Here is a 26,765-nt window from a genome sequence, read left to right as displayed (position 1 = left end):
GCTTCGCAACATTCGAGTCACCAGAATTGGACTTACCGTCCGCAGAGAATTGAGACTCAAGTCCAGATACTTCAGCAGTAGCTGCTCGCGGAATGTTCCCGGCAGTATTGTGGCTATCGTATTTCGACTGATATCGAGAATCTGAAGATTTTTCATTTGCGCCAAATGGTTCGAATCTAGTTTGGCAATATTATTGAGCGATACGTTAAGCACCTTCAGCGATACTACAGAACCAAGCGCTTCCAATGGGAACTCGGACAGCAAGTTATCCGAGAGGTCCAACTTTTGCAGCACATCCATCCCAGCCAAGGCGCGTTCATCGATGTGACTTATTTGATTACCCGCCAGCAATACCTCCTTCATGCTGGCAAGATTGGCGAACGCTTTCGATTTCAGACTACGAATGCGATTGTTGCGAAGATCCAACCGTTCCAGCTTGTTGGCAAAGTTGAATGCGTCAGGTTCCAGTGAATCGATGCGATTACTTCGCAGTGATAGCAGCTTTAAACTGGTCAGTTCCTTCAATGCCGCCACTGGGATCATGGTGATCTTGTTCTGGTCGAGATATAGCTCCACCAGCCGTCGATTGCCATCGAAAATACTTTCCTCGAGTGCGATAATACGGTTGCCAGACAGATCGAACACTTTGAGCGCTTGAAGCGCCTGCAGGACATCGGTGGAAAATATTGGATTCAGACTGTCGCCGAGCAAATTGTTGGCCAATCGTAGCTCGGTAAGGTATTCGGCGACACTACCAAACAGTGTCTTGGTACCGAACGATCGGAGGGCATTGTTGGAAAAGTCCAGCTTCCGCACTGGAGCATTAAGGATGGATAGATCCTGTAGATAGAATCAAATGAGCATCACTTAGCGCTTTAAGATGTGACGTGTAAAGTTGTTCCTCAAATCGGTTGACTATTTTGATGGTTCTTACCGGCAATGTTTGATGGCCGCTGTGACGCTGCGAAAATGAGATTATTGGAATGCCGCTCGGAAACGGGGCTGTCAGTGTAGTACGATCGCAGTTTACGTTCACGAAAACATACTGGCTGTTGTTTCCAGCGGTCTCAATATTGCACCTGAACCGTTCGTTGGTGTTGTTAGCGAGGGAGAAAGAAAAAATAAAGCACAAAAAAAACAACAAAATTATAAGCGATCCAGCGAACGATCAATGGCGTTTGGCCGTGAAAAAGTATCGATCGGAATGAATGCCGAAAATTGCCCACAATTCGATCTGACGAAACGGATCGCTGTGAAATTTGTAGGCCAATAGTTTACGGAATGGGGTAGGAAATAGAAGGAGAGAGAGAGAGAGAGAGAGAGAGAGAGAGAGAGAAAAGAGGAATGCAATTTACTAACAACACTTACCGACATGGTATTTTAAGCAGCGCGTCGAGATCGGTGCATGGGCGCCACGCACACGAAATGGGAGTTAGGGTGCACGCGAGCAGCAACAAAAGCCTGGTCAAATTGTTGGTAATTATTCGCGTCATATTTTGGTGGAGATGCTGCTTGTCACACACGCCTGTTGTTTGAGAGAAAGGCATTGTTTTCGACAAAGCATTAAAATAGGAAAATTGCTCATTTAAAATGTTTGAACCATGCCGTGCGCAGCAGTAAAATCGAAGCTATATTTATTGGACTGAACCATTTGATCAGATGTGATTTAGATTTTGTTTTATGCCATGCGATGAGGAAGCAGTCAGGCGAAGAGCAATTAATTTAAAACGTTGCACGTGTGGAAAGACTTTTACGAGAACTTAGCACGCGAAAACTACTCTATTAGGTATAACTTGGCAAACCTGCTGCTCTACTAGGTATACCTTTGTTAAAAAGCAATATGGTCAATCCTCACGAATAAAATTTCGTTTTAACAAAATTTGGTAGAATGTTTATCAGCATCAGCGTACCATCTATAGCAACTTTGTTCTCATCCATAAATTTATAAATGATTGCTCACAAATAAATAAAAAATCGAAAAAGGTTTAACAGTTTTGAGACCTTTACAAGCTAATATTTTTATAATCAGAGTAGAGCAATCGTTGTGTTTAAACATGTAAAAGGGACATACCCAAAAATAGAGCAAAATGGTTAAATTCTAACATTCATCAATGGTCGGTCTTGTGTGCTATGAGCATATTTTCATCAGAATAGAAAAAGGGATTTGTGTATCGATTTAATGATTCATCTAATTATAGAAACATTTTCCCAAAATGTTTAATTTAATTATACAAAAAAGAATTAGGTTTGATTCGATGGAAATAGGCTGCAGAATCTAATTTTTACGTTATGTACAACAGCAGGCGGTCTTCAACTATTGTCTTTCACTGTACACTTACATAAAAATATATTTAGACGATTATTACTAATCGCTTATAAGAAACGTTTAATCCTAGAACTGTATTTTGTTCACAATAATTTAATTTTTCGCCATTCCTTAGCGGGTCACATTGAGAGGACCGCTTGTTTGACATGATCTGATCTAGGAATTGTTATGCCCAGTTCTAACTGCAAATTATTCCCTTCATCGTGCATAGAGTCTGCAAATAGCACGAATTTTGCTACTTGATCTCGGAAAAGGATTAACATTCCAACCTACTTTCGTTGTTTTGATTTTTCATCTTCTTAAAATACTTCATGTTAAATTAAAACAAAAAAATAAAAAATAAAAATGAAATGTGTCTAAAGTATCATTATACTACATAAAAAAAGATTTGTTTTAAAATATCAACAATAAATCAACAATGTCAACATCAGCAATGTATTGCTCAAAAACGACTTAAGGGTTAGTTAAACACTTGTGAAGATTATCGCACACACTCACAAATTAAATACTATCCATAAGTGCGTTTGCTAAGGGGAACCCATTTACACCAGCATACAGTGACCAAACAGAAACAGATAATGCAAACAAAATGTTGTGCCAACCAGCTATCTGTAAAGCCTTGATTAGCATATTTTCAGCGTATCGATTGCGGATTGCGATAGAAATGTGGCAACATTCAAGCGATTTCAAGGCCGACCACATTCGGACGCGACTGCATTTAATTCGTTTGATGCTGTGTTCTGAAGAACTTGGCCCCTGCCACATGCCACCTGTGTGTTTGTGTGATCGCGTCAACATCACCGCGTGGCGCGCGGGACGTCCAAACGCCTTTGCAATGAATGGACGGCGGGCAAAGTGAAATCAAAGGGAATAAAATCGATTTTCACCGTACCCGAAGGCAAATTTTACATCGATCACGCGCTCTGATAATTCGTTGGTAGCGCCAAAAGAATGGACCCGTTGTTGCGTGTTTCTCTGTGCGTGTGTATATGTACACCGTGGTGTGCGTTTTGAAAAAAAAGTAACAGGTTTTTATACGGAATTTTGCTGCCTTTTTTTGTTACTTGCTAACTAAGTTTTATCGTTTGCTGCGAGCCAGCAATTATGGTTCCATCGTGCGGAGGAAAGGGCGAAACCCACTTCTCCATGGGGTCTAATTATGTTGACTTTGTGACGATTGTGTCTGTGCACCATTGGTCGAATGCTTATTCAAACCAAACATACCAAATGCACGAAATTGTTACGCCATTGTCGCACCGTCTTGCTATATTCGTCGATCAAGCAAGCAAAAACGCAAATTTATTTAGCAGATTCGATTGCATGTGAGCCTTGGCGGAGGATCACTAGAGTCGATCGTAATTCGATGGCCCCCGGAGTAGGTGCGGCGGGCAGAAGCTGAGTGGACGGGAAGTGAAGATTCCGGGAGGATGAGCGAAGTGAAAGAAAGCAGAAAGGGTGACGACGAAACAAATAATCTTGAATAGTTCAATAAGCGTTACACAAGCTCGAGCCCCCGTACGGACGACGTACGGGGTTTCTCGCCTGTCTGCTCGTTGTTGTCTTTCGTTGTAACTTTGCCCGGGGAAGAGCGAGAGCGCTAAACACACGCACGCGCACTGATCGTCACCTGTTTCGGTAGCAGCATCTCATGCACAGCTTCTTTCTTCTTTTTTTACCCCCCACCCCCCACCCGCCCCGCGTCTCTCACACATACATATCCATGTATGTCCACCACATAAACACCATCGCCAACGCAAACGGTAAAAGACGCATAGCGAAAAGGCAAGAGAAGAAGGAAAAAGGCAGCCTTGTCTCGCGCGCGCTGCATGAGATAGGGAAGAGAAAGAGCAGCCTCGGAGTGGCTGGTCCCTTCGCAGCACACCGACTCCTATGTGTTGGTGTTGACCTCAAAATTAAATGAAAATAAGGAGCGAAAAAAGGCACACCGAGAGACGCACAAAACACACGCCCCGTACTCTCTTCTTTCGCAGTCGTCGGATGATCTTTTCCCTCGGAGCGATTGCTGTAAGGGGGTGTTCCGTGGGTATGCTATGCATGAAAAATTCGAAAGTGGTAAACTGGTTATACGAAGAATTCGATAACGAAGGGGACTTTCGGCGGAAGGGATGAATGGATGGATGGACGGATGGATGGATGCATGGGCTAGATGAAGATGATGATGACGACGACTATGGCGATGATGATGATGATGATGGGATGCCGTATCTCGGCATGGATTTCGATTGGAATGCAAGATCAATAGTGGCGAATAACGAAAGATGATGATGATGATGCTGATGTGGTGTTGCGAAGGGCCGTACGATGCTCTCTCGATGCCTCACACACGACCCTGCCTCACTGAGCATCGTCTGTTTCATTGTGCCGTGACACTGCTTTCTTCTTTCACACACAAACGATTTTGCTTCACATTTCTTTACTTCTTGCAGCGTGAATGAACCCGTTGAACCTACTACGCAAGACACTAGCACCACACAAATAAAATCAATCACCCAATGTGTTATTTGCAAGGTAATACATTTAATATTGTAACACTTTAAACCACCATTTGCTTACATTTGAAACCAACACAAAAGGCACACGTTAGTCGATTTCTGCTCGAACCACGCCGATAAACTGTACGACACCACGGAGGCTGAATTCTGCCAGGCACCGCAAAGATTTTACTAGGGCAACCCAGAATTCCTCACCAGAACCCGTTAGGTGGCGGGCAACCGCGCGAATCGGTGCTCGGTTGGTGGTAGCTTTGCCGAACTTGCCGAGTAGCTTGGGCAGGTTGCGCACTGGTCACTGGTTTGGAGCACACGCACGCAGATCACGATTACCGTAAGATGGTGGCCGTTATAGACGGCTATCGTTACACTCTCGCGCTCGATCTCGTCTTGGCAAGAGCCCGGCAAGATCCATCCATTCACACTTACAGCAAGATGCAAACTGAGCGACGGTGCTGCACGCGTATGCGAGAGCACCATACTTATACACCATAGCGCGAAGCGAAGATCTTGCCGGAGATTGCTCACCAAAGCAAAACTCTCTTAAGATAGCGCTCCGATCATCGCCACTCTGCTCGTCAGAGCGTGCGAGCCCACGCAATCCAGAACGAAACGGATATTTGTGAGTGCTGGTGGTTGTTGTTGTAGTAAATTCCAGGATGGTGTTACAACTAAAGTGGCGTGTGGTGGTCAATTTCATTTAAAATTTTTCATCAATGCGATGGGCCACTTGCTTTCTTATCCTGCTGTAGAACTGCATCCCAAACTTACCCTGTTGTAAAATTACAAAGAAGGACCGCACACGTTTGAACGTCGTTGTGTGCGAATCCATCATCTCAAGTCTATTCTTGAGGACGCATCAACGCCATCACTCCATTGCAATAATTTGCTCCTATCACACCTCTTCTATCCTTGAGGGCAGCCCTACACGCTACTACTGGATTGGTTGTCCGTTGTCTTTCGGATGACATAACTAGCGTACCGGTTCCTGGCGAGATCAATTCTAGAATGAGATTATCGTTTAATTCACAGAGATAACAAAATAAACCATACAACAGCTTTAAGCACTCAAACCTTTACTTTAAGCACTCAAAATGAACATTTTATATCACTACAAAAAAAAGTAAATGTAATGTAAATAGAACAGAATGGAATAATAAAATCATCATCGTACAAAGCAAATATCCAGGACCTCCCCCCCTTCCAGGTCCAAATCCTTTGGATTGTAACTGTTTTCCACCAGCTCGCCGTCAAAGTACAATTTAATGTCTTTCGGTTCACATTGTAGCTCTTCCGCACATTTGATCACCAGCACAGACATGGTTTGACTTTTTTCCATCTGAAACAGTAATGGTTGCTTTCGTGTTGCCATCTGCACCTTTAAAGTGATGGTGTTATTGGTCGTTGCCGAGGATGCAGTAGCGCTTGGAAGCAGAGGTGCTTTATTCCTGAGAATGCGACCAGCTGTAATGATAAGAAAATAACAGATTCTCTTCATCTCTTCTTTAGTAATATTGCATTGCTTATGATGGTACATACATATAAACTGATGCGATTTGTAGCTGATCGAATCAGGCGTGTCGTGCGGGTGCACTATTCGATCGTCCAAGTTCAAGAAAATGCATGCACTATCGGCCGACTCCTTGGTGGCCAGCTGTGCAATTATATCGGCAAACTTTTGAAACCTTCGATGCACGAACGTCTCTATTCCTTGGCCCCACTTGACTTTGACTCGTATCTCATAGTTTTCCGTTTCAAACGAATTATTTGCCCTTTCCGGGTAGTCATCGCAGCACAATAGGCTGTCATCATCATCCAAATCTATGTTTATCTGAAACAATAATTAATGTTGGTGTAAGGTGTAACGCAATGGGATAAACCAATAAGTTTATGTACGCACAACGTTTGATTCTGTTCCAGCCTTCGTTAAAGCGTTAGCAGCCGTGCTACGACGTGTAACACGCCTATTATACGGAAAGACGCTTGACGGTATCGCTGCTGAGTCATCGTCACAATCTAGTGAAATCTGCCAAAGAAAAGGATACAAACGTTTGTAAAATTGGTCTATATAATGCGAAATGTCGTAAATTAATTAAATTACAAAACTAAATTGTTGTTAGTAAGACACACACCGTAATCGGTGCTTGTGTTGTTCCAGTGGTGTTTTTTGTTCGACGGCTAGAGCGTGATGGAGCTTGATGTTCTTTAGTTGAACCTATCACAGATTTGATTGTTTGATCTAGCTGATTTAGGTTATTTCTCACTGAATCTATTTTTTTTCTTATCTTTTTCACATCATTCGCTGTTACGGGTGGTTTTCTATTGTAGCTATTTTTAAGCATTGTAAAGCCTCGTTTAATATGCGGTGCATTACCTAAAAATAAAGTAAAAATTAGCTCAAGCATCACTAAGGGTAAAATTAGTACCGCGTACCATCCTTCAGGAGTACTTCCACAACGGGATTTTTAGAGTTGTAAATAGACTGGAATAACGTAGAGAGCGATTGCATTTCCTCTGGAAAATTAAGAAACATCATCTGGTAAGCAACTAGTAGCGCAATAACCGCGCACAATAACTTGCCTTCTACAGTGACGTTGGAGACCAAGTCAATAACAGTATGGGACGATGCCGGAACTACAGATGGAACAACGCTGCATGCCGTACTGTCGGTTCCAGAACTAGCATCACCACTGTTTCCTTTATTTGGTTGAGAAGATCTTCTACCGGCTCCTCTGCTTCTTCTGGCTGTAGGAATGTTTTTCGTATCAGAGCTTGTATTTTGCTTGCCAAAACGGTCGCCATCTAAAGTCTCGTTTGCGTCAACGATTCCTGCATCGGACAAGCCACTGATTGACGATAGATTGTTTTCATCGTAATCTGTAAATGAGAATGTATGGTCGATTAGGTAGTTAAAGATCAAATACACAAAATCGGTTAGCTTACTCTCCAGGAAGTTGTCTAAATTGCCAAAAATATCGGACATGGTGTACAGCGGTGACGGAGCTGTTGTTCTGTTGATTGGAAAAAGATGCGTTCTGTTGTCTGTTCCTTCGTTGACAGTTCTCTCCAGGTGTTTATGGTGACTGTCAAATAGACGTTAGGTTTTTTATTTAATTTAAAATCAGCCGGTAACTTGAACTTGACAGTTACAAAATACAATTAGGGTAGGATACAAACGTGAAAGATTACATTAAACAAATATAAATACTCACTTTTATTAAAATAACGAGCATATGAGAAAGTAGACTAATTTGCGATGCATTTCGAACTTCTCCAGAGCATTCCCTCACCAGTTAGCCTAGACTAGTGATGAAAAAAATGGCTCCGGTGCCGGAACCGAGTCAATCCGACACACATCTCCGAGGATTTTTTTTAACGGTTAATGGTTTACGGAATGGTTAACAACGTGGGATTGGGATCAGCTCCGGATTTAAATTGGATCCGTAGTATAACTTAAGCGTAACTGGAAATATTCCTCCGATATAGGATTCCGAAAAAAACTATGCCTCGGAAAGCTGCTGTTATTCTCCTCAGAGAATTGCTATAACCTTCTATGGAATGATATTTTCACAAAGCCCACACAGTTCTGAGTGATTAGCGCATTGACGGATACTATACCATTTGCATCCAGATTTAACAACGCAGATACCACCAGGCGAAAAAGTTTTAGCTTTTACTTATTGCATGCTGCTGCAATTTATGGCCATACACTACATGGCAGCAGGATTCTAATTCCCCTATTTGTTGTTTAAGTCTTTCGTCGTGATTTATGTGATACGGACGACAGTTCTTGGAAAGTTTTGAAAATTTCTATATTTTATCTATGTATCGTGTAATTCGCATGTTATTGCTGATCAGTTGAGCATTTGCAGTATCTCGTCAAAGCTGGAAGATATTTTGTGTGTGCAGTACGGACAGTTTCCAATTGAGATTGTGAAAATTTTCTTACTTTCCCGCTGTGTATCAAACCACTGAAAATGAATATTGAAGAAAATATTTCTTAATGTAGCGCAACGTTTACTCAAAAGCCTTCAAACAGACTATCTTACCTCCTTTAGGCAATTAATATGGAAAATGAGATTGCATTGTTCGTTGTCACACGAAATTATCGGTACTCGCTCATCTGCATCGTGATAATTCATGCAGATGCCACAATTGTTGTCTTCATTGGCCTGCTGTAGACTATCAAACGGATCTCCGACAGTAGGACGCATCGGAAAGGCGATGATGTTAAATATTCGCAGCAGGTTGGTGTATATGTTACATTCCGGATCCCAATCGTCCTGCTTTTCGTCGTATATTTCTCTTAGCTTTGCGACTTGTTTCGTTGGCCCGAAAAATCCAATATCGACTGCTGACGGTTGCAACGGATGGAGGGAAAGCTTTAGAAACACTTTTTGATCATATTTAAAGATCCGGAAAGTGGTTTTGGTGTCTATTGCTGGCGGGAGGATAACGTAACAAAGTTCGTCAATAGTGCTAAGATTGCTGTAAAACTCTTCCAGCTGCTCGAGCGTATCCAAAAACACCTGTACGTGTCTCTGCAGCGTGGTCTGTCGCTTGAACTGTTCGCTCACAGAATGCTCGGGCAGTGTGTGTTGGACGACTTTGAAAAGAGCACCAGCGATCCGGTTAAGCGCTAGGGAATGATGCCTTCTGCCTTCAAAGCCAGAGAACTCCACCTGCGTCAAGGTTTTACTAAAGGCAACACTGCACCCATATTGATGCTGAATCGATATCAATTCCAGCGCAAGATTAGTCAGTGTGATGGAATCTTCACTTGATGTAGCAGATGATGTCGTGTTGTTGGGAAGAGCAATTGTGGAATCTAGCGTGGCTAAGAGATTCGACACATATTCATCAACTGGCAGGATGGTCGATAGGTCCGATGGTAATGTAATTGGAAGGTTCCCACGAAACACTGTGACACGATGATCGTTCGTCGTGGGGAAGTTTGGGAAGTGTAGCTTAATTTTGTACACCTTAAAAAACAAGAAAGAACCTTTTTTAACGTGCAATTGCAATCATATTGCTCTCCAATTTACCTTGTTGTAAAGTCCGACAAAATTAAATGGTTTCAATTGTACAAATAATGGGAAATTCTGCATAAATTCGTTCATTTTCATTTTGGCTCACAAGCACAACTGTTTACATCTATTCCAGGCTTTTGCCGGCTACGTAAATTCTCTGCTTTGTTTGACATTTTGCTTCAATTTGACGCGACCGAAGATGACAGCTCATTGAAGCGGAGTTGTCAAAAGTGCCGCAGACGACGCACAGTACTGCGGAACAGAAAAACATTTGCTAGAAAAACTCGGATTATCGTTAGTGAAATGGAATCGAAGGATGTGTCGTTAATTATCAAATGGAGCGGAAAGGAATTCGTCATCGAGGACCTTACCGAACACGATACGGTGGCTGTTTTGAGGCACGAAATATGCAAAAAAACACAAGTGCGGCCCGAGCGACAGAAGTTGCTGAATTTGAAGCACCAAGGTACGGTTGGTGATTGGTGCATTTGGGATGCAGGGTTTTTCATTATAATAATGCAATTCATAATTTGGAAACCATCTAGGCAAACCAGTTACTGATGACGTTAAATTGGGTGTTCTGGAACTGAAACCTAATTTCAAAGTCATGATGGTAAGTTCCAGTTAAAATGTTCCATCAGTGCTGACATTAGAAAAGATGAATAAAAGTAATGTTTACACGATTGCTTACCGCTGCGACAGGTTGGTTCGCTGGAATCGGACATCGAAGAGGCCTCTTCACGACCCGACGACGTTGGTAGCGTTGTGAACGATCTGGACAACGAGGAGGAAGATAATGTCCCGTTCGAAAATAAGGACGTTTATTTGGCAAAAATCAACAAACGAATCAAGGACTACACCATAAAAGAATTGAATCCACCGCGCGAAGGCAAACGTCTGCTTGTGTTGGATATTGATTACACTATCTTTGATCATCGATCGGCTGCCGAGAATGGTAAGTACCGAACGCGTGCTGGTGCTGTCCAAATCCTGGCTAGCACTCGGTCTGAATTTGCTCTGTCTCGTTTTATCGCCAGGAGCTGAACTGATGAGACCGTACTTGCACGAATTTCTATCGTCGGCTTACCAGCACTACGATATAGCAATATGGTCTGCTACCTCAATGCGATGGATTGTGGAGAAAATGAAGCTGCTCGGTGTGACGGACGAATCGAGAGATTATAAGCTGGTGTTTATGTTGGACGATGCGGCAATGATAACGGTGCTGTGCCCATTACGAGGCGTCATAGAGGTAAAACCGCTCGGAGTAATCTGGGGCAAGTACAGTCAATACTCGTCCAAGAACACCATTATGTTTGACGATTTGCGACGTAACTTTCTGATGAACCCAAAGTCGGGGTTGCGCATAAAGCCTTTTTCCGAGGCGCATCTAAATCGGCACAAGGATAAGGAATTGGTAAAGTTGGCGAAATATTTGAAAGCGATCGCTGAAAATTGTGACGATTTTGATACGCTCAATCATCGAAGATGGGAAGATTATCTGTCCAAGAAACGATCTCATTGATGTGCAAATATGTTTGAAACCTGTTGGGATAGTATTGTATTTCTTTTTTTCGTTTTGAAATAAACTTTAAGAATACAGCAGATTATGAGCGTTGCAATCCATATGCATGATTACAATGAAAACTACATGTAAAGGAAAAAACTTGCAGTAAACCGACATCACCCTATCGACGAAAATGCTTCAATATCCACTATTACGGCTTTTTCAAAACATTTTTGCCTTATTAGGGAGATTTTGTTAATAGGAACGTTCCCGAGACACAAACTTCGACATAGCTGAATACGATGTTCGAAATATCGCAGAAGAGACCACATTGTTCGAAAAAAAAACATTGCTTTTAATATTGGCCATACCTTGACAAACTGACAAATTGTAGCTTGGTGTGGACAGAACCACAGCGTTCAACCTATTCCCGCAGTAAAATTACATTTGGGGATTAAAGTGGTTGTGTGTCAAATGTTACCGAAGTTTTCCGTAAAAATAGTGCTTAAAATCAAATTTAAGTGACTACGAACTGCTGAGATGGGACGAAAATAGCGTTATCGAAAATGTGCCTATCGGTTCTCGGACAGAAAGTGCTGACAATAAGAAATAATAAGAATTGAGAGGGACCGTGCAGATTGCATTTGATGTGTGTTTTTGTTTATGTACTTCTGAAGCGGAAGGTTCTGTGAATGTGGTACGTGGGTATTTGGCGATAATTGTGTGTTCGATGAACAATTTTTTCACTTGCAATGAACAAAACTAGTATTTCGGGTCGTTTGTAAGAGTGTCCGCGACCGTGCTGTGTAGTGTAATTATGAAAATTAAGTGTTGTTTAGTGATTGATGTGTTGTGAAGACGAACAAAAAATCCAAACAAATCTCATCATTATTTTGTTCACATTGAAGTTTCTGCATAAAACTTGCACGTATCCTTCGTAAAGCTACGTGCAAAAGAAGTGTGTTTGGCAAATCTATGTTTGTTATTATATTTTGTAAAGTTTCGGACTTTAATTCTGAAGTTGCTGTATTTAAGTTATTGTCCTGCCCTGCCTTCCATTCATTTTGTTCCTTTTACCTTCAGACCAGCAAATCCAGCTCGACGGTGCGCTGTGCATGCATGTTTAAGCTTACTAAAACGAAGCAAAATTATTCATAGAAAATTGTTAGTTGGATATTTGTGGTTCATCATAAGAAATTTTACACCCGAACTGATAATTTTCCGGCCTGTTGAAGTTCGCATTGTTGATATCGAACAAACGTTCCTATTAGACCAACCAATAGGAAAGTAAAATTTATAATCATGGGACCGATCAGTCGCTCAGCGTGGACATGGAGGCTTTGCTATTTTTGTCGTAGCAATATTTCCGGCTCTTGTAGTTTGAAACAGTATTAAACTTGCAGGTTGCAGTGCTAATATTTTTTTTTACTAGAAATGTTCTTTCGCAGTTAATTGCCACAAACTTTTTATCACCTAGGATGGGATCACATCTTTTAACACGTCTGAGGGCTTGGTCTAAGGCTATTGCTGGCATCTTTGTTGCTACTCAAATTCAATTCAATTCTTATTTTTGCCCGCAACATTTTTTTCTTTTTTTCCAATTTCTCTTTTGTTATATTTATCGACATATGAATCCGAGCTGCAAGCGCTTATCCATTGCAGAGCTACAGAATTGCAGAGCAACATCGTCCAAGCCCTAATCAAGCCAAGCCCTAACCCGAATTCGATTGAAATTGAGACGAGTTGACTGATGCTTGTTTTTTAGGTTTTGTCTCTTTCGAACCAAACTACAAAGCAATGACCAGTACAAAACAGAAGTATAAAACGATTATGTTTGAGTGCTACTGTCCACATATCGAACTTTTTGATGTCGAACCATTTGTTTTATTCTCGCCACGGATGATATTTTGATTGAATTTGAGAAAATCGCTGGAATTGATGCAGTGACACCAAGCGCTGTTCATTGGTTTCATTGAGGTTTATTAAAAACCTAAAAGCTTAAATGTTGTCAGATGCAATGCATCTCTCAGTTTTACTAAACATCACCCGAATTTGCGGAAACAATTTTAAACAGGATTGATTTATTCCTTGAGGATAAGACTCCTATTTCGTGCTTCGAACGGGGAAGCGGTCCGCGCAGGATTCGATACATGTTTGTGCCAAAATTCTGTGTACCCCTGCATAATCCAATAAAACATTCACACGTGTTTTATTGTTTGTTACTAGGTATTTGGTTGTAATATTGGTAGATAATAAGCTTCCTCACATTCGGAAGAAAGTGTAGGCTTCGATTTGGTCAGCTGGGTATTCTGTCTGTCTGATATTTTTTTTGTCCTTTGTTTTTCTTGTACCATGATAGCAATTTCATTATTCGGCACACTGCGTGCCGGGAAGTTTTGTTTTCATCGGGTGTTATGCGCCAGAGAAATTATATCAAAATTTCCATCGGTTTCATGTAATTTCAACCACTTTGTGGAGAACTAATATCTGAAACCAATGATAATATCGCTATACCGTTTCTGCGTTTTTTCATTCCCTACGGCACGTACAACCATGGGCGAGCTATCCAAAATGGCGCTTCTTCGATTCAAGTGAAAAAAAAAATTAAGTACTTTTATTACAAATATCGCAATTGTTTGCATTTTGGTGTTTTTTTTTTAATAGATCAACATCTAGAACATAATAAGTTAATTCGTTAAATGTTCCAAAGCGGTCGATGTTTGTTTTTGATGCCATCAGTGTGTGCACGGCCTTATTTCGCCGCAGAAAATGTTTGATAGCTCAGCGTCCATCTTCGAAAATAATAAATGTCAAGTGCTGTATCTATACCTGGGTACGTTCTGATGGCAGACAGAAAACAGTGTTTTATTTATTTGCAGAATAACAACGGGAATTATAATAGAGACTAGCTAAATTGATGAATCCCGCGTTAAACCCGTTTGAGCAGTGTCCTTAAGAAAGAAAGGAGAACTATCTCAGCTACAGTTCGGACAGAAAACGAACACACTGTCCGTCGCGATGGAGCGGTTTTCGATCAGTATCCTTCGCCAGCAAGTGTACAACATTTGCCGTTTGTGCGGTGTAGATAATCCGGATAAGACTCTCATTCTTGGCGACGAAGATGTAATTTGCGCTATGGAGTCGGATGAACCGACATTGGCAAAAAAGATTGAAGAATGTGTAGGAATACAGGTGAGTGTGTACCATTGCAAAAACGACATTCGGTCGACACCTAACAATCGATGCATTCTGCTTTATCGGCGTCTCCATCCGCAGGTGCAAGCGAATGATCAAATGCCACAGAGCATTTGTTCACTGTGCGTGGATAAGGTGAACGATTTCTACGAGTATCGTTTGATGTGCGCATCAACCAATATACAGACACGAACCTTTCTCAATTTACCGCTTGTACAGCCCTCTGTATCGTTGGTACGTATGCGTTTACCCTTATTCGCTGATAATACGCCCAGATGGTTCGAAACGATGATTGTGGAAATTCATATTCCCGTTTCCAGATGAAATCTGAACCGGAACCGAGCGCGGCAGAAACGGAACAGGACGATAAAAGCTTAGCTACTATCTCGACACAAAAACATGGTCCAAAAACGAGAAACCGAAAGAAAAAGCCAGGAATCGAGACGCCGGAACAGTGTGCAGAAGATGCTGATTTAAAATCATTTCTCGACGTATCTAGCGAGAATCGTGTGAAGTATGAACACTTGTGCCAGTACTGCAATGAAAAGTACGACCAACCTGTCGACCTGGAGCGCCATTTGGTGGTGAAGCATACACCGCTCGTACACAAATTTGGCTGTGGATCTTGCATGGAGTACTTTGACACGGCGTCCGAGTACAAGGATCACAATCTGTGGCACAAGCTAACACGAACGGCATTTAGTTGTTTCCGATGTGGCAAGAAATGTGCCAAAATCGGAACACTAAACAAGTGAGTATGGTTGTGGGTAGAGTATGGGGTTTTGTACGGATTTTTTTAACCCCCGGGCCATTCCATTTCAGGCATGTGGAGATGAACGCCTGTATAAAACGGCCTAGTGCATCTGCTGAAGTTCAGCTTGTGCCTGATATGCAATGCACTTCATGTCAGAAAATATTTAAAACACGCAACCTGTACGAGTGGCATGGGTGCTTCATACGCGCCCGCGCAAATTGTCCCAAGTGTGGAAAGTATTTCTTGAAAAAGAATCTGCTCATCCGTCATTTCATGCTGTACTGTAAGGGATCGATGCCAATGATGGAACCAACTTATATACCGATAGCTGAACCTGGCATAAACGGGCCGCCTGTGAACGGTTTACCACCACCAGACAGCCAAGCTCGGCAGTGCAATACGCTGGTGAATAAACGAGGAAGAGGCCGTCCATCGCGAGCAGAACGTATGAAGGAAGAAACTATAGAGTTGCCATTTACCCCACTGTTGGATCTTCCGGAGGTGAAATCCGAGCACAATTCGGTTGTGGATGGTCAAATTTCGTGCGATGAAATTCTGTCGAGTGAGCAAGTTAATGAAGCACAGAAACGCTCTTCGTTGATAGAGCAAACGGACAAAATAACTACGCTTTTGCGTTCTGGTGCTTCGGTTGACGGAAACACGGACATTGCCACTATCAGTAGTATGCTATCATCGGTAAATGAGGCCATCGCTACCATTTCGAAGGTACGCAAAAGGAAAAAGAAGCGAGATCGGGACAAAGCATCCGATGAAGCTACCGAGAAAGCCAACCCGCCGATGGTTGTGCTGTCGATGGCGAACGTTAAGCAGGAAGTGCAGGAAGATCCCAACGGGTTTGTTACATTAACAAATAGTTCCAGCGTGGGGAATGAACGGAATGTACCGATTCCGATGGACGAAGATCGTCAGACATCGGAAGCAGACGGAAACACCAACCATGACGCAGAACACTGTGGTGACAGTGACGCGGGAGACATTGTGGAGGATAGTTTTGCTGATCGTGCTGATTCTGATGGTGACAGTAGCGACGTTGAGATAATTAGCGTGGGAACTTACCATCCAACAGGAACATCAAATTCTTCTGCCAATAAGACGCAAGAAACCGGGCCACTGGTACAACATACGGTGCAGATAAAACAAGAACCAATGGCTACCGACGAAGGTGAAGAGTCTGACTTTGCGGAATATGAAGATGCTTCCATGTTTGTTGCTGTTAAGCAAGAGCCATCCGATGAATCGGATGCAACGATACCGAACCAGCCATGCTCTACGATGGAAAAACATTCCAATCCATCGAATTCATCTTACCAGGCACTTCGGATAAAGATTAAGAAGGAAAAGGGATTGCTTAATGCATCCGTGGTAGAGGATGGTGGTACGATCGATGCGTTACGAACGCCCGAAGCGAAGCGGCAGAAAGCGTCAGAGGCACAGAATAAAAGAAGCACTCGTCTTGTGGAATCTGGTACGAAAGTGACGCAACCGGTAGCGGCTAAGCAACACAATCTCCCTCCACCTGCGAAACGTCCACGGCCGTCAACGGCTGAGCTGATGTTGATGCCGATTAAACAAGAACCACTAGAAAGCATTCAACAGCTGCAGGAACATGTGTCTACGGAACAAGTTTCAACAGCTGACACAGCGGCCTACGATCCTACGATGGTAAGGATCAAACAGGAACCACTAGACGATAGCACTCGATCGTACGACCCACTACTAGCGAGTCCATCCGATATTGTAGCATTTGATGGTGTGCGCATTAAGCAGGAACGTGTCGATAGTCAACAAACAGCACAGCAGAAATCGAAAAAAGCGTTCAATCCATTAAGTCTGATTGGTGTTCGTTTGGCTAGTAGCAAAAAATCTACCAACAGCCATCCAGCAAGTCAAACAGCGGCACAGAAATCTAGCGTAATGATAAATCCCTTTGCTTTGTTGAAGCAGAAGGAGGGTAGTCTGCCAGTGGTGGAGGAACAGACATCGAGCTCGGAAAAAGAGAAAGTTTCCACCGACAGTAACCGACCCGAACGGTTCAGTTTGCCTGTTATAACGCAAGTAAAGTCTATAGATCCGGTAGAGCATTTATCGTTAACTTCCGTGGCATCCGCTGAAGCTGGCCCATCGTCACCAGAAGCAGAGCAATTGCAAAACGAGACGTCCGCTGGGTTGAACGATTGCGTCGATACAAACAATGCGACGGACACGAATTCTTCTCCCTCAGGTGAACTCAATTCAGACAGTTCAGAGCCCGCAGTCGACACAGTAACGCCCAAAGTAACTGTTAGTGAGCTAAAGATCGCTTCCGTTACTACGATTGCACAAGACGTATATGATTCCAACGGTCAAGAAAACACAGAGCAACACATGTCAACTGTTGTAGCTACTACAAATAATAGTGATGGTAATGGTAATGCTGCTGGAACTTGCAGCAGTGAGCCTGCTGAGAAAGATCTCTTACCAAAGCTTGATTCTCAGGACATAGAGGGTGAGGTTCCGGATGATGAGATGCGTCAAGTTGAACATCAACCTAAACCTTCCTTCGACGCTGAAAAAGAAAGCGAGGATGATGCTCTAGTAGTGCGTATGGAGAACGATCAACAAGAGCGTAGCAGATGTGATATTGTCGCAGCTGAAAATACATCTAACATCGATACAGCGACTGTGTCAAACACTGTCGAAACGCTAGTAGAAGATAAAAAAGATGTAAATATTAATGCTTCCACAACTGCGAAAGAAGATGGGAAGCATTTACCCGACGGAGTAATAGTGGCGGCAGTTAACACAGAACCTCCGGAGCCATGTGCCGTTGCTGATAATGATGAAGTTTCAGTTGCAGCTCAACAATGTACATCTTAGTTTTGCAGATGGGGATAACATCAGTTTTACAAGTGTGTTAGTTTTTAAATCAATTAAAACGCACTATTAACATGAATCTAGAACGCTGTGGTTCGACGTTTGAATCTACACGATAAGCGAAGGGAGTAATGTTGTACAGCATTTAAGGAACAATGGCATGTATGCGGGGTAGTGGATATTACAAACTACACTTATATGCATATAGGACCTCGAGACATAAGTTTCTTGCTAGGGGGGAAAATAATCACCGAACAAACTTCAACTGGTCGTTATGTAGATTTTCTGACGAAAGTGAATTCCTAAGCAGCAGTAAGATGAATATGGATTACATACACGGTAACATTATGTGTGCATATGAATTAACTATAAAAATATACTTTATTATCGATGCTTAGAGTGTATTTGAATTGCAAGAGCATTCTAAAATATATGATATTATAGTCCATCGGAATCATTGTGAGTAATATAAGCTGCCAAATGCAAACACGCGTTCGATATTTCAACATAGTTTGCCTGCAATGTCTGGCGTTGAGTTGCTAAGCAACGAGAAGTGTTTAGTTTGGTTGATTCCCTAAAGCGTAAAACAACTGGAAGTTCGTCATGTCGGAGATTGGCAATCGAATTATTACTCGCGGTGATATACTCGCACTGGAAGTACGCTGTTTGGAACAAATTCGGGAGGACACTTTGTACGAGATTCGAAACGATGCAAAGTTGCGGGCAGTTTTAACATCGAAAAACTACGACGAGTTCAAGTAAGAGAGATCCTGGCCCTTTCTACAATTTCCATCGTTTACGTTGTTTTACCAATACACAGAAACATCGTTGACGCGGCCCACCTAACGCCACTAAGTGCCAGCGATAAAATGAACTCTAAAACGAAAACTCGTATCTGGAACAGTGCTTCGAGCAACTAATTTAATCGGGAAATAAATATTGCTACATGCCACGAACCTGCTAATGGTCTTAGTCTAGCGTGAATATTCTTTTCGATATATCCTCCACTAACCAATCGATGGCTTCCACCAGTTTACCTCCCGTCACAGCACTTACGCTTTGTATGGACCAATGATGTGTTTCGATTTTGTCCAGCTGCAATATCTCTTTGATGTCGTTCGCCGTCAATGCTCCGGGTAAGTCTTGTTTGTTCGCTAGCACCAACAGTGTCGCACCGGCAAGACGCTCCTCCAGCAACAACAGTGTGAGCTCCTCACGGCATGATTCCATACGCATCCGGTCGGTACTGTCGACGACCCAGATCAGCCCATCTGTACACTCAAAATAGTTACGCCAGTACGATCGCAAAGACTTTTGGCCACCAACGTCCCACATGTTTAGTACATAGTCATTATAGTGCAGTGTTTTTATGTTAAATCCAAGCGTGGGCGATATCTGGTCTATTGGTTCGCCGTTGAATCTCTTCAGAATGGTAGTTTTTCCAGCATTGTCTAGGCCGCTGTAAAAACAAGGAAATAAGCAAAGTTTACTTATGGTAGTGTAAACGATAATTTCAACATTTGCACGCACAGCAATAAGATACGCATTTCCTTTTCTTTTTGTTTCATTTTCTTTAGAATCGTTAGAAATCCCATCTTGAGTGTAGTAAGCACAATAAATGTTTTCAGCAGCAGTGGAAGGCGAAAGAACTTGTTTACATGCTGTTTCGAAACGACAGCCACGGGTATGGCTCAACAGCACCCAATGAACAAATTAGATGTCAAAATAAATTGTTATGTATTTAGGCTCGTTTACACCTCATGAGAATGAGCGCACTATGGGTCAGTCTAGAAGGAGAATCAAATTTAAGAATAAATTTATGAAAATATAAATTTGCTATGGCCGGTGTCATTGCTCAATGGCATACGATTTTATCGTACGAACAAATTGGTAGGTTTTGTGTTTTGCGAGTTAAAACTTAATTTATTTACGACACGTTAAAACTTAACACTTAACACAACACATTAAAAAAAGGACAACGTTCACAATGGGTGCTGGGTACCGGGTGCCGAGAGAAGAATCCCTTAATCCTTAATCCACTTGCAGGCGGTGAGCTTCTCAGCAAGAACAACAACAACATCAACAGGAGAAATTTTGCAGTGGTTTTTGTATGTTGAATTGTGTTTTTGTTTGTCTAACTTTGCTACAGGATTCGTATATTTCAGGAAAGGAGGATGGTGGTTTGCTGTGTAAATCTATCAAAAAAACATCGCAAAATATGTGCATACATAAAAGCTTCTGACGCATGTGGATCTCATGTTCGTACTTCACATTCCAGCTCCGAGGTATACCAAACGTGAACCATTTACCAACGCCTACAACGGTTGTATGATGAATGTTGTCGATTGTTGGTTCCGGGTTGACTTTCCGCTTCTCGTTCCCGGCCGATTTGTTCTTCATCGGCTCTCCCAGCTTGCTCAGCATTCCTCCCGTACTTTCAATATAGCATTATTGTTATTGTTATTATTATTATTATTTTTGGTTTATTGATCGTCCGCCCCGTAAACCTTAACGGAGCAGGAGGATTACAGTTTTACAAGACTTATAAATTATAACATATGTAATGTACAGATAATTACTCCGTAGTAAGACGGATGCGTAAAATATTTTTCAACGTGGGAAGAGGCATATTAAAGTCAAACATGTGCGAATGCGTGTTGAATCGGCGTACCATGGATATTAGGGAAGCATTACATCCATACTCCGTGCGCGAGCGCGTAACAAGTAACATTAGGTGATGTCTGGTGGATAGTCTGGGGACATTAAATCTAAGTTCTCCTTTACATTAGGTGATGTCTGGCGGATAGTCTGGGGACATTAAATCTAAGTTTTCCAAATAAATAGGGATCGTCGATAGTTCCTAAAAGAAGTCCTGCTATGAATGTGGCTTGATGCAAATATCGTCGATGTTCCAGAGACTCGAGGCGTAACAGTTGACAACGCTCATTGCATGATGGGAGGGAGGAACTATCGGCCCATCCTAACTTACGAATCGCGAAACGTGTGAACTTTCTTTGGACAGCCTCAAATTCGTGTAGTGTCGTAAGTATAGGTAGTATGTAAGCGTATAGTGTAAGCGTTAGATGTAAGGACATGTATGTATTAGTAAGAGGGAGAATAAACCGCACAGTCATAAAACAGCACTGGAAGGATCAACACCTAACTCCATAACAACTCGTTTATCCATTCGTTAGTGAATGGACAACACACAGGTGAGCAGTATTGAAGGACCGATCTAACCAGCGAGCAGTACAGAGTTTTTAAACACCGGGAGTCGTCAAAGTCACGAGTCAGATTGAATATTAATCCCAGAGTTCTATTGGCGCGGTTGATAACGTTGTCGTAATGAAGTCTTGGGGACAATTTTTGGTCAAGTAAAACACCTAGGTCGCGCATATAATAATCATAATTAACCATTGATTTCGCACGCGTAAAGGACTAAACGAAACACTTTTTGGTACATAGAGACAAACAGTTGAAGACGCACCAATTGTTGAACATCGAGACAGCTTGCTGTAGTTTAGCACAATCTTTGGTCGATTTACGGGCATAAACAGTTTGACATCGTCAGCGTATAGCAAATAGTAGTTGTCAGGTAGAAGAGAGCATACGTCGTTTATGTATAAAATAAAAAGCAATGGTGTCAGATTGCTGCACTGAGGAATTCCTGAGGTGCTTATGAAAGGGCGAGAGGTGTGATTCCGAAATTTTACACGATACGTTCGGTTACGAAGGTAGGAGTTCAGCCAAGCTAGGATTGGCTCTGAGAGGCCCAGCCTTTGAAGTTTACTCAATAGAATATCGTGCGAAATGCTATCGAAGGCTCAGATCAGTGTATATGCAATCGACTTGAAAACCCTGGTCCATGCGGTTCACACACTCAGTGACAAATCGTACTAAATTTGTAGAGGTGGAACGTTTAGGCATGAAACCGTGCTGTTCCTCCTTCAAGTAGCCTAGAGACGCTTTAAGGATACATTCATTGACGGTTATTTCTATCACTTTGACACTCGCACACATTGATGTGATACCTCTGTAGCTGGTAGCAAGCTGCCCTTTTTATACAGAGGAATCATCCATGACGTCTTCCAAATGGCCGGGATCTCACCTTTGCCCATCAATAAATTGAATATCCTGACGAGAAGGGGAAATAACGAAGTCGGGCACTGCTTCAGCACAACTGCAGGTATGCCGTCGGGACCATCTTTGAATCTATGGTGATTTGTTGCAGGTCAATACAGTTCACTGGAGTGTTGCTAGACGCGCGAGAAACGGCGATAGGATCGGGGACATATGAGGAGAAAACGTCAGAGAGTCTCCTTGCGAAGGTTACGCATATTTCATGGTCGGTGTGTGCTATAGAGTCTTTGTAGTGTAGCGAGGAAGCTACCGCGTTGTTTCTTTGGAGTGACTTTACGAATGACCAGAAGCCTGTGGGTCGTCTTCTAAGGCTTCTCTGGACGCGTGAAATGTAGGTGTCGTAATGTAACCTGTTGTATGCCCGATAACAGCGGAGTGCAAGACGCGCTGCTTGACGGTTGAGGCCGCTGGGGTGACGTTGTTGGGCTTTCACAGCATTTCGCCTACGACTTTTTAGTTCTTTTAATGTACTGTTTGACCACGCTAGATTGCGCGAAGGTCCAAACCGCGGAACAGTGTCGTATAGAATTTGCAGAAGTTTTGCGTTGAAGGTATCAACGGCCTCGTCGATTGTGATGCCTCTGTTATCAAGAAATTCCCAATCAGTGTAAGAAATAACCTGATTTATGCTGTCGAAATTTGCTCGCCTGAAATTCAAACGTTGAGTTGGGCCAGGCAGTGTGCGTGTGCTCGATGGATAAGCAGAATGAACGGAAACTCGAATCGGTGAGTGATGAGCGTCAGCAAGCAGGAGATGTTCATCAGATGGTAGCGTCGATACTTGGGTTACCAATGCTGCGTTATCGTTTGCGAGTACCAGATCAAGAACTCTTCCTAGGGCATTTTTTGCAGTGTTAAGTCGTTTCAATAAGTATAGGTGCAATATATTGAGGAAAGCTCTGCTGTGCGTAGAATTGCAATGTGGGTAAAGATCAGTCCTCGTGATATGTGGCTGTTTAAAGTCACCAAGTAAAATTAGTTTGTCGTAAGGCCTCATGTGTTCCGATATTTTTTCGATCGATGACGAAAGGCAGGATTATGTGTGTGTGTGTGTCTGAACTTTTATCAGGCGGTATGTAGAGGTTTGCAAGGTAGAGCGTACCTTGGTTCAGGATTATTTTCACCCACACACACTTTAATGAGTCCGCTTCAGTATAGCATTCGCGTGAATTAAGCCTTAACCAGACGGCAATTAGAACGCCGCCACCGCGCGTATGAGTGCTGTTGAGTGTGCTTCGGTCAGTGTGATAGACAATATATTTTTTGTCGAAAAACAGTCCTGATGGAATGGAAGCTTCCAGCCACGTTTCGGTGAGTGCAATCACGCCGTAGTTGAAAAGTGACGATGCAAGAAGTAGGTCGGAGGTTTTTGTACGTAAACCGCGAACATTTTGATGGTAAACAGTGAGTGAATGAAGATCGTGTGAGTGTAATGAGTGCTCGGAGGACATGCGGTTACTGCGCAGGTGTTCATGTAGGCTCGTTGGTTCAACAATGTGTTGATTATTTGCGAAAAAAGCGTTCAATAGTCTGCTGATTTCTTTTTGGTGATGCTATGGTTTTAGAAGCGGAGTAAGGGTTTGGCAGTTTTTTTTTTTTTAACGATTACAGGTATTCTTTATTTAAAACGAAGTTATTTACCTGTCTCCCTCGCCCAGGTATTTCCGCACGGGCTTTCCCTATGGGGGTTGTTCCCACGCTGCGTGGTTTTTCATAAAATAACTAATTAAACTTCCTAAGTATAACTAATTAAAAACCAGGTGTAATTACGACACCGCTATTTGTCTTTCTATACAAACACCTGTTCTGTTACATATACACCTGTTCTGTTATATACACCATCTGTCCCGAAGTGATGTCCTCTAAAAGCGAGGCTTCTTTCGCTGGGGTAAGCGACCGCCTCTTCTCGGTGTTAACTTGAGAAAACTCCGGACTCTGTGAGTTTCTCCAACTCTCCGATTTCTCCTCCTCTCTCGAGCACTAGCCCTACGATTCCTTCTGGACCGAATTAGGGTTTGGCAGTAGTGTGAGTGTACCGTTAGATTCTGGGAGTGAGGTGTTGCTTTGAGTTGTGATTGTATTCGAGCATGGGATGATGCTATTTGTGCTTGTTGAGGCAGTAGTGGTGTTGCGGTCGAAGATAAAATCTCGTACACTAATACCAGTAGGCCAGGTGTCAGGACTAAGTGCTTTTTCTCTAAGGACGGCAGGAATTCTAATTTTGAAGGACAACGATCGCATAGTGTCTGCATTGGCTCCTATTCTGAGTAGGCTGAATGCGAGTACATCTTCTGTGCCCAACAGTGAGGCTACCGATGAAGATACGTGTTCGGTGGTGATACTCTTGTCCAAACCAGATAAGTGAAACCATGTGCGTTTTGTCGTGGGTGCTTCTTTGGCGTGTGCAGTAATGGAATAAAGATTATTTCGTCCTTGTGATCAGGTGGTATAGCAACTAGCTTACAAAATATTTGATTGTAACGAATTTCTACAGTCGCTCCATCTAAAGTGTTAGCGCATCCTTTGACAATGTTAATTTCTCTAGATTCGTACGGTTCGTCATAAACTAAACCCTTTAGATTAATCATTTGCCCTCGGATGCACAAGCTATCGACGTTATCGACACTAAATTCTACACTCTCAGTTGTGGACTGAACGATATCCTGATTTTTAAGTAGAAACCAGCAGTTTCTCTCAGTATTTTGCGGTATGAAATTTTTACGAAATTAGAGAGTCACTGTTTTCCCGTGTTGCTCAATTGTAGGATAGTTGATCGTGGCATTCGCAATTCACTCAAATCGGAAAGTCGATAAGCGACCTGTTAAAAAAAAATCCATCCGCTTCGCGGTAGACGCTTCAAGTGCTGAAGTTCGTTTTCGAAAGGATACATGGAAATGGATGATAAGGGTCTTAAACGTGCTGCAGGTTATGAACGTTACTGCTCACGAACTGTTCGCCATACACAGTAGCGAAATCCTGAGCAAATTTGTCGAGCATCTGGCCTGTAAGTTCCCACTTCTGCCTGTACACGGTAGATGACAGTGCTTGTACAAGTCGTCAGGAAGATGCTCCTTTAGTATCACTACAGCGAAATAGTAGGGAAAGAAGCGTATTCAGATCCCTTCCAGAAATGTGCACTATCGAGAGAGCACCCCTTACGGTGTATCTTGGAAGGTAGAAGCAGTTTTTCCAGTGCTTTTGACATCTTCATGCGTTGCTAGACTGACCATCGTTTCTTGCCCAAGGTCCCGTTACGAATACGAATAGAAGAATACTTTTCACCACACCCTGATCGATGAGGTGCAATCGGTCTAATACAACAACGCCATCGATCATATTGAAGTGCAGCAGATCCGAAAGAGGTCTCGTTATTTTGCAATACTCGTCGTTTCTAAATCGTACGTCGGTACGTTAGGGATAGGTAACAGGGAAAGTTATAGTACGGCTTGTACTATTGCATACGCCGGGAATAGTGCACTTCAAACACGCTCCGTATGCTCGCCGTATTTTCTTCATGCTGTTTGACAGCCACATCCTCCTGAAGATGCTTTATCTCTGCAGGAGAAGCAGTAACTTTGGACTCTGGCGACAATTCTTGTCCACTCGGCCCTGCTTCTGAAGCATCGTTATCCACAGAGAGTTAGTCTTAATTATTTGTTAAAACGGTGAGCAGAGGTGTAACGAGCACGTTTAGCACAGGCGTCACGTTTAAGATTCGACATGCTAAATAATTTCACAAATTACAATTTCCTTCGAAAAACGAACTTGATATGCAGGACATGTATTGAATTTGATATCTGTGCATATTTATTTAAAGTAATAATAAATAAAAAAACACACAAGAAGAAGAAGAACGCCACACATTTACTATTTTTCTTCATACAATTCGAATCACCATCTTGCAGTGCAGTCAGTGGCGTTTCTAACGCGCCGTTCCCCAAGCTGGTGAGCGACCTAGAATTCAGAAAGGTCCTCCCCAGCATTCTCGGTCAGCCGCTTCAATGTGACTGGGTCTATCAAATTCTACTCCGCTTAGGAGCTCCGAGCTAAATCTGGCTCTGCGAGTTCTTCCAGATTAAGGTTTTTGTTTCGAAGAAGGAATAATGCAACAATTTTTCGTGCCATTTTGCACCAAATTTTCTCTAACAACTTTCAAACACCAAACTTTTCAAATTGTATGTAAAGTGATTACTTTGATCCAAAAAACTATTTCATTTCTGCTTCGGTAGTTTATTTTATTGATTTTCAGTAAAACCAAAAAGACGGTACGGTACACGAAGCGTAAACCTGAGCTTAAACTCAAAATTTGACCAAAAAATCTGTCAAAAAGTTTACGCTTCGTATACCACGGCTTTGAAAATTGCAAATACCAAACGAAGGGCAGGAATATAAATTGGGATATTGCTTAACAAAGCAGGGACATCGGTGT

At 42.4% G+C, this 26,765-nt stretch overlaps 7 protein-coding genes across 7 annotated transcripts in view; 3 read left to right on the top strand and 4 right to left on the bottom strand.

Moving 5' to 3' along the window:
• The window catches only part of LOC126561370 (chaoptin), a 79,279-nt gene extending 77,732 nt beyond the window's left edge, over window positions 1–1,547 (bottom strand). The window contains exons 1-3 of the mRNA XM_050217480.1: window positions 1,369–1,547; window positions 935–1,079; window positions 37–840 (exon numbers count right to left, since the gene is read on the bottom strand). Of these exons, the coding sequence (XP_050073437.1) occupies window positions 37–840; window positions 935–1,079; window positions 1,369–1,547 (1,128 nt within the window). The remainder of the gene's footprint in view (window positions 1–36; window positions 841–934; window positions 1,080–1,368) is intronic.
• A 4,454-nt stretch (window positions 1,548–6,001) lies between these two features.
• LOC126562350 (uncharacterized protein CG4449) lies at window positions 6,002–7,849 on the bottom strand. Its single transcript, XM_050218824.1, has 7 exons — window positions 7,780–7,849; window positions 7,417–7,713; window positions 7,270–7,350; window positions 6,969–7,210; window positions 6,758–6,862; window positions 6,376–6,667; window positions 6,002–6,300 (listed from the first exon to the last, which is right to left on the bottom strand). The coding sequence occupies exons 1-7, from the start codon at window positions 7,817–7,819 to the stop codon at window positions 6,002–6,004; spliced, it is 1,356 nt and encodes a 451-aa protein (XP_050074781.1). The 5' UTR covers window positions 7,820–7,849.
• Window positions 7,850–8,677: 828 nt separating this feature from the next.
• Window positions 8,678–9,962, bottom strand: LOC126560740 (uncharacterized). Its single transcript, XM_050216695.1, has 3 exons — window positions 9,882–9,962; window positions 8,886–9,818; window positions 8,678–8,807 (listed from the first exon to the last, which is right to left on the bottom strand). Exons 1-3 carry the CDS (start codon window positions 9,960–9,962, stop codon window positions 8,691–8,693), a joined length of 1,131 nt encoding a protein of 376 aa, XP_050072652.1. The 3' UTR covers window positions 8,678–8,690.
• A 120-nt stretch (window positions 9,963–10,082) lies between these two features.
• On the top strand, window positions 10,083–11,400 carry LOC126562609 (ubiquitin-like domain-containing CTD phosphatase 1). Its single transcript, XM_050219156.1, has 4 exons — window positions 10,083–10,332; window positions 10,412–10,479; window positions 10,569–10,821; window positions 10,904–11,400. Exons 1-4 carry the CDS (start codon window positions 10,170–10,172, stop codon window positions 11,389–11,391), a joined length of 972 nt encoding a protein of 323 aa, XP_050075113.1. The 5' UTR covers window positions 10,083–10,169; the 3' UTR covers window positions 11,392–11,400.
• Window positions 11,401–14,350: 2,950 nt separating this feature from the next.
• On the top strand, window positions 14,351–18,199 carry LOC126560739 (dentin sialophosphoprotein). The gene is made up of 4 exons (XM_050216693.1): window positions 14,351–14,565; window positions 14,650–14,802; window positions 14,889–15,319; window positions 15,391–18,199. The coding sequence occupies exons 1-4, from the start codon at window positions 14,392–14,394 to the stop codon at window positions 18,197–18,199; spliced, it is 3,567 nt and encodes a 1,188-aa protein (XP_050072650.1). The 5' UTR covers window positions 14,351–14,391.
• A 598-nt stretch (window positions 18,200–18,797) lies between these two features.
• Window positions 18,798–19,120, top strand: LOC126563420 (coiled-coil domain-containing protein 103). The gene is made up of 2 exons (XM_050220064.1): window positions 18,798–18,954; window positions 19,017–19,120. The coding sequence occupies exons 1-2, from the start codon at window positions 18,800–18,802 to the stop codon at window positions 19,114–19,116; spliced, it is 255 nt and encodes an 84-aa protein (XP_050076021.1). The 5' UTR covers window positions 18,798–18,799; the 3' UTR covers window positions 19,117–19,120.
• Window positions 19,121–19,165: 45 nt separating this feature from the next.
• On the bottom strand, window positions 19,166–19,810 carry LOC126563099 (ADP-ribosylation factor-like protein 2). Its single transcript, XM_050219715.1, has 2 exons — window positions 19,727–19,810; window positions 19,166–19,655 (listed from the first exon to the last, which is right to left on the bottom strand). The coding sequence occupies exons 1-2, from the start codon at window positions 19,789–19,791 to the stop codon at window positions 19,166–19,168; spliced, it is 555 nt and encodes a 184-aa protein (XP_050075672.1). The 5' UTR covers window positions 19,792–19,810.
• Window positions 19,811–26,765: the final 6,955 nt, after the last annotated feature.

Source organism: Anopheles maculipalpis, chromosome 3RL (genome assembly GCF_943734695.1).
Source record: "Anopheles maculipalpis chromosome 3RL, idAnoMacuDA_375_x, whole genome shotgun sequence".
Classification (NCBI taxonomy): Eukaryota; Metazoa; Arthropoda; class Insecta; order Diptera; family Culicidae; genus Anopheles; species Anopheles maculipalpis.
The sequence above is the reverse complement of the archived record's forward strand: the minus strand, read 5'-3'. Positions and strand labels throughout refer to the sequence as shown.

Excerpts from the sequence above, each read along its gene's own strand:
- LOC126563420 (XM_050220064.1), top strand. The coding sequence starts at position 18,800 with ATGTCGGAGATTGGCAATCGAATTATTACTCGCGGTGATATACTCGCA. Across the intron at positions 18,955-19,016 it reads AAAAACTACGACGAGTTCAA|AAACATCGTTGACGCGGCCC; the intron begins GTAAGAGAGATC and ends ACCAATACACAG.
- LOC126562350 (XM_050218824.1), bottom strand. The coding sequence starts at position 7,819 with ATGTCCGATATTTTTGGCAATTTAGACAACTTCCTGGAGA. Across the intron at positions 7,714-7,779 it reads TTTAGACAACTTCCTGGAGA|ATTACGATGAAAACAATCTA; the intron begins GTAAGCTAACCG and ends TCTCATTTACAG. Across the intron at positions 6,301-6,375 it reads CAAATCGCATCAGTTTATAT|CTGGTCGCATTCTCAGGAAT; the intron begins GTATGTACCATC and ends TTATCATTACAG.
- LOC126563099 (XM_050219715.1), bottom strand. The coding sequence starts at position 19,791 with ATGGGATTTCTAACGATTCTAAAGAAAATGAAACAAAAAGAAAAGGAA. Across the intron at positions 19,656-19,726 it reads GAAATGCGTATCTTATTGCT|CGGCCTAGACAATGCTGGAA; the intron begins GTGCGTGCAAAT and ends TTGTTTTTACAG.
- LOC126560739 (XM_050216693.1), top strand. The coding sequence starts at position 14,392 with ATGGAGCGGTTTTCGATCAGTATCCTTCGCCAGCAAGTGTACAACATT. Across the intron at positions 14,803-14,888 it reads TACAGCCCTCTGTATCGTTG|ATGAAATCTGAACCGGAACC; the intron begins GTACGTATGCGT and ends TCCCGTTTCCAG. Across the intron at positions 15,320-15,390 it reads AAAATCGGAACACTAAACAA|GCATGTGGAGATGAACGCCT; the intron begins GTGAGTATGGTT and ends ATTCCATTTCAG.
- LOC126562609 (XM_050219156.1), top strand. The coding sequence starts at position 10,170 with ATGGAATCGAAGGATGTGTCGTTAATTATCAAATGGAGCGGAAAGGAA. Across the intron at positions 10,333-10,411 it reads GCTGAATTTGAAGCACCAAG|GCAAACCAGTTACTGATGAC; the intron begins GTACGGTTGGTG and ends GAAACCATCTAG. Across the intron at positions 10,480-10,568 it reads CTAATTTCAAAGTCATGATG|GTTGGTTCGCTGGAATCGGA; the intron begins GTAAGTTCCAGT and ends CCGCTGCGACAG.
- LOC126560740 (XM_050216695.1), bottom strand. The coding sequence starts at position 9,962 with ATGAAAATGAACGAATTTATGCAGAATTTCCCATTATTTGTACAATTG. Across the intron at positions 9,819-9,881 it reads TTGTCGGACTTTACAACAAG|GTGTACAAAATTAAGCTACA; the intron begins GTAAATTGGAGA and ends TTGTTTTTTAAG. Across the intron at positions 8,808-8,885 it reads ATATTAATTGCCTAAAGGAG|TGGTTTGATACACAGCGGGA; the intron begins GTAAGATAGTCT and ends ATTCATTTTCAG.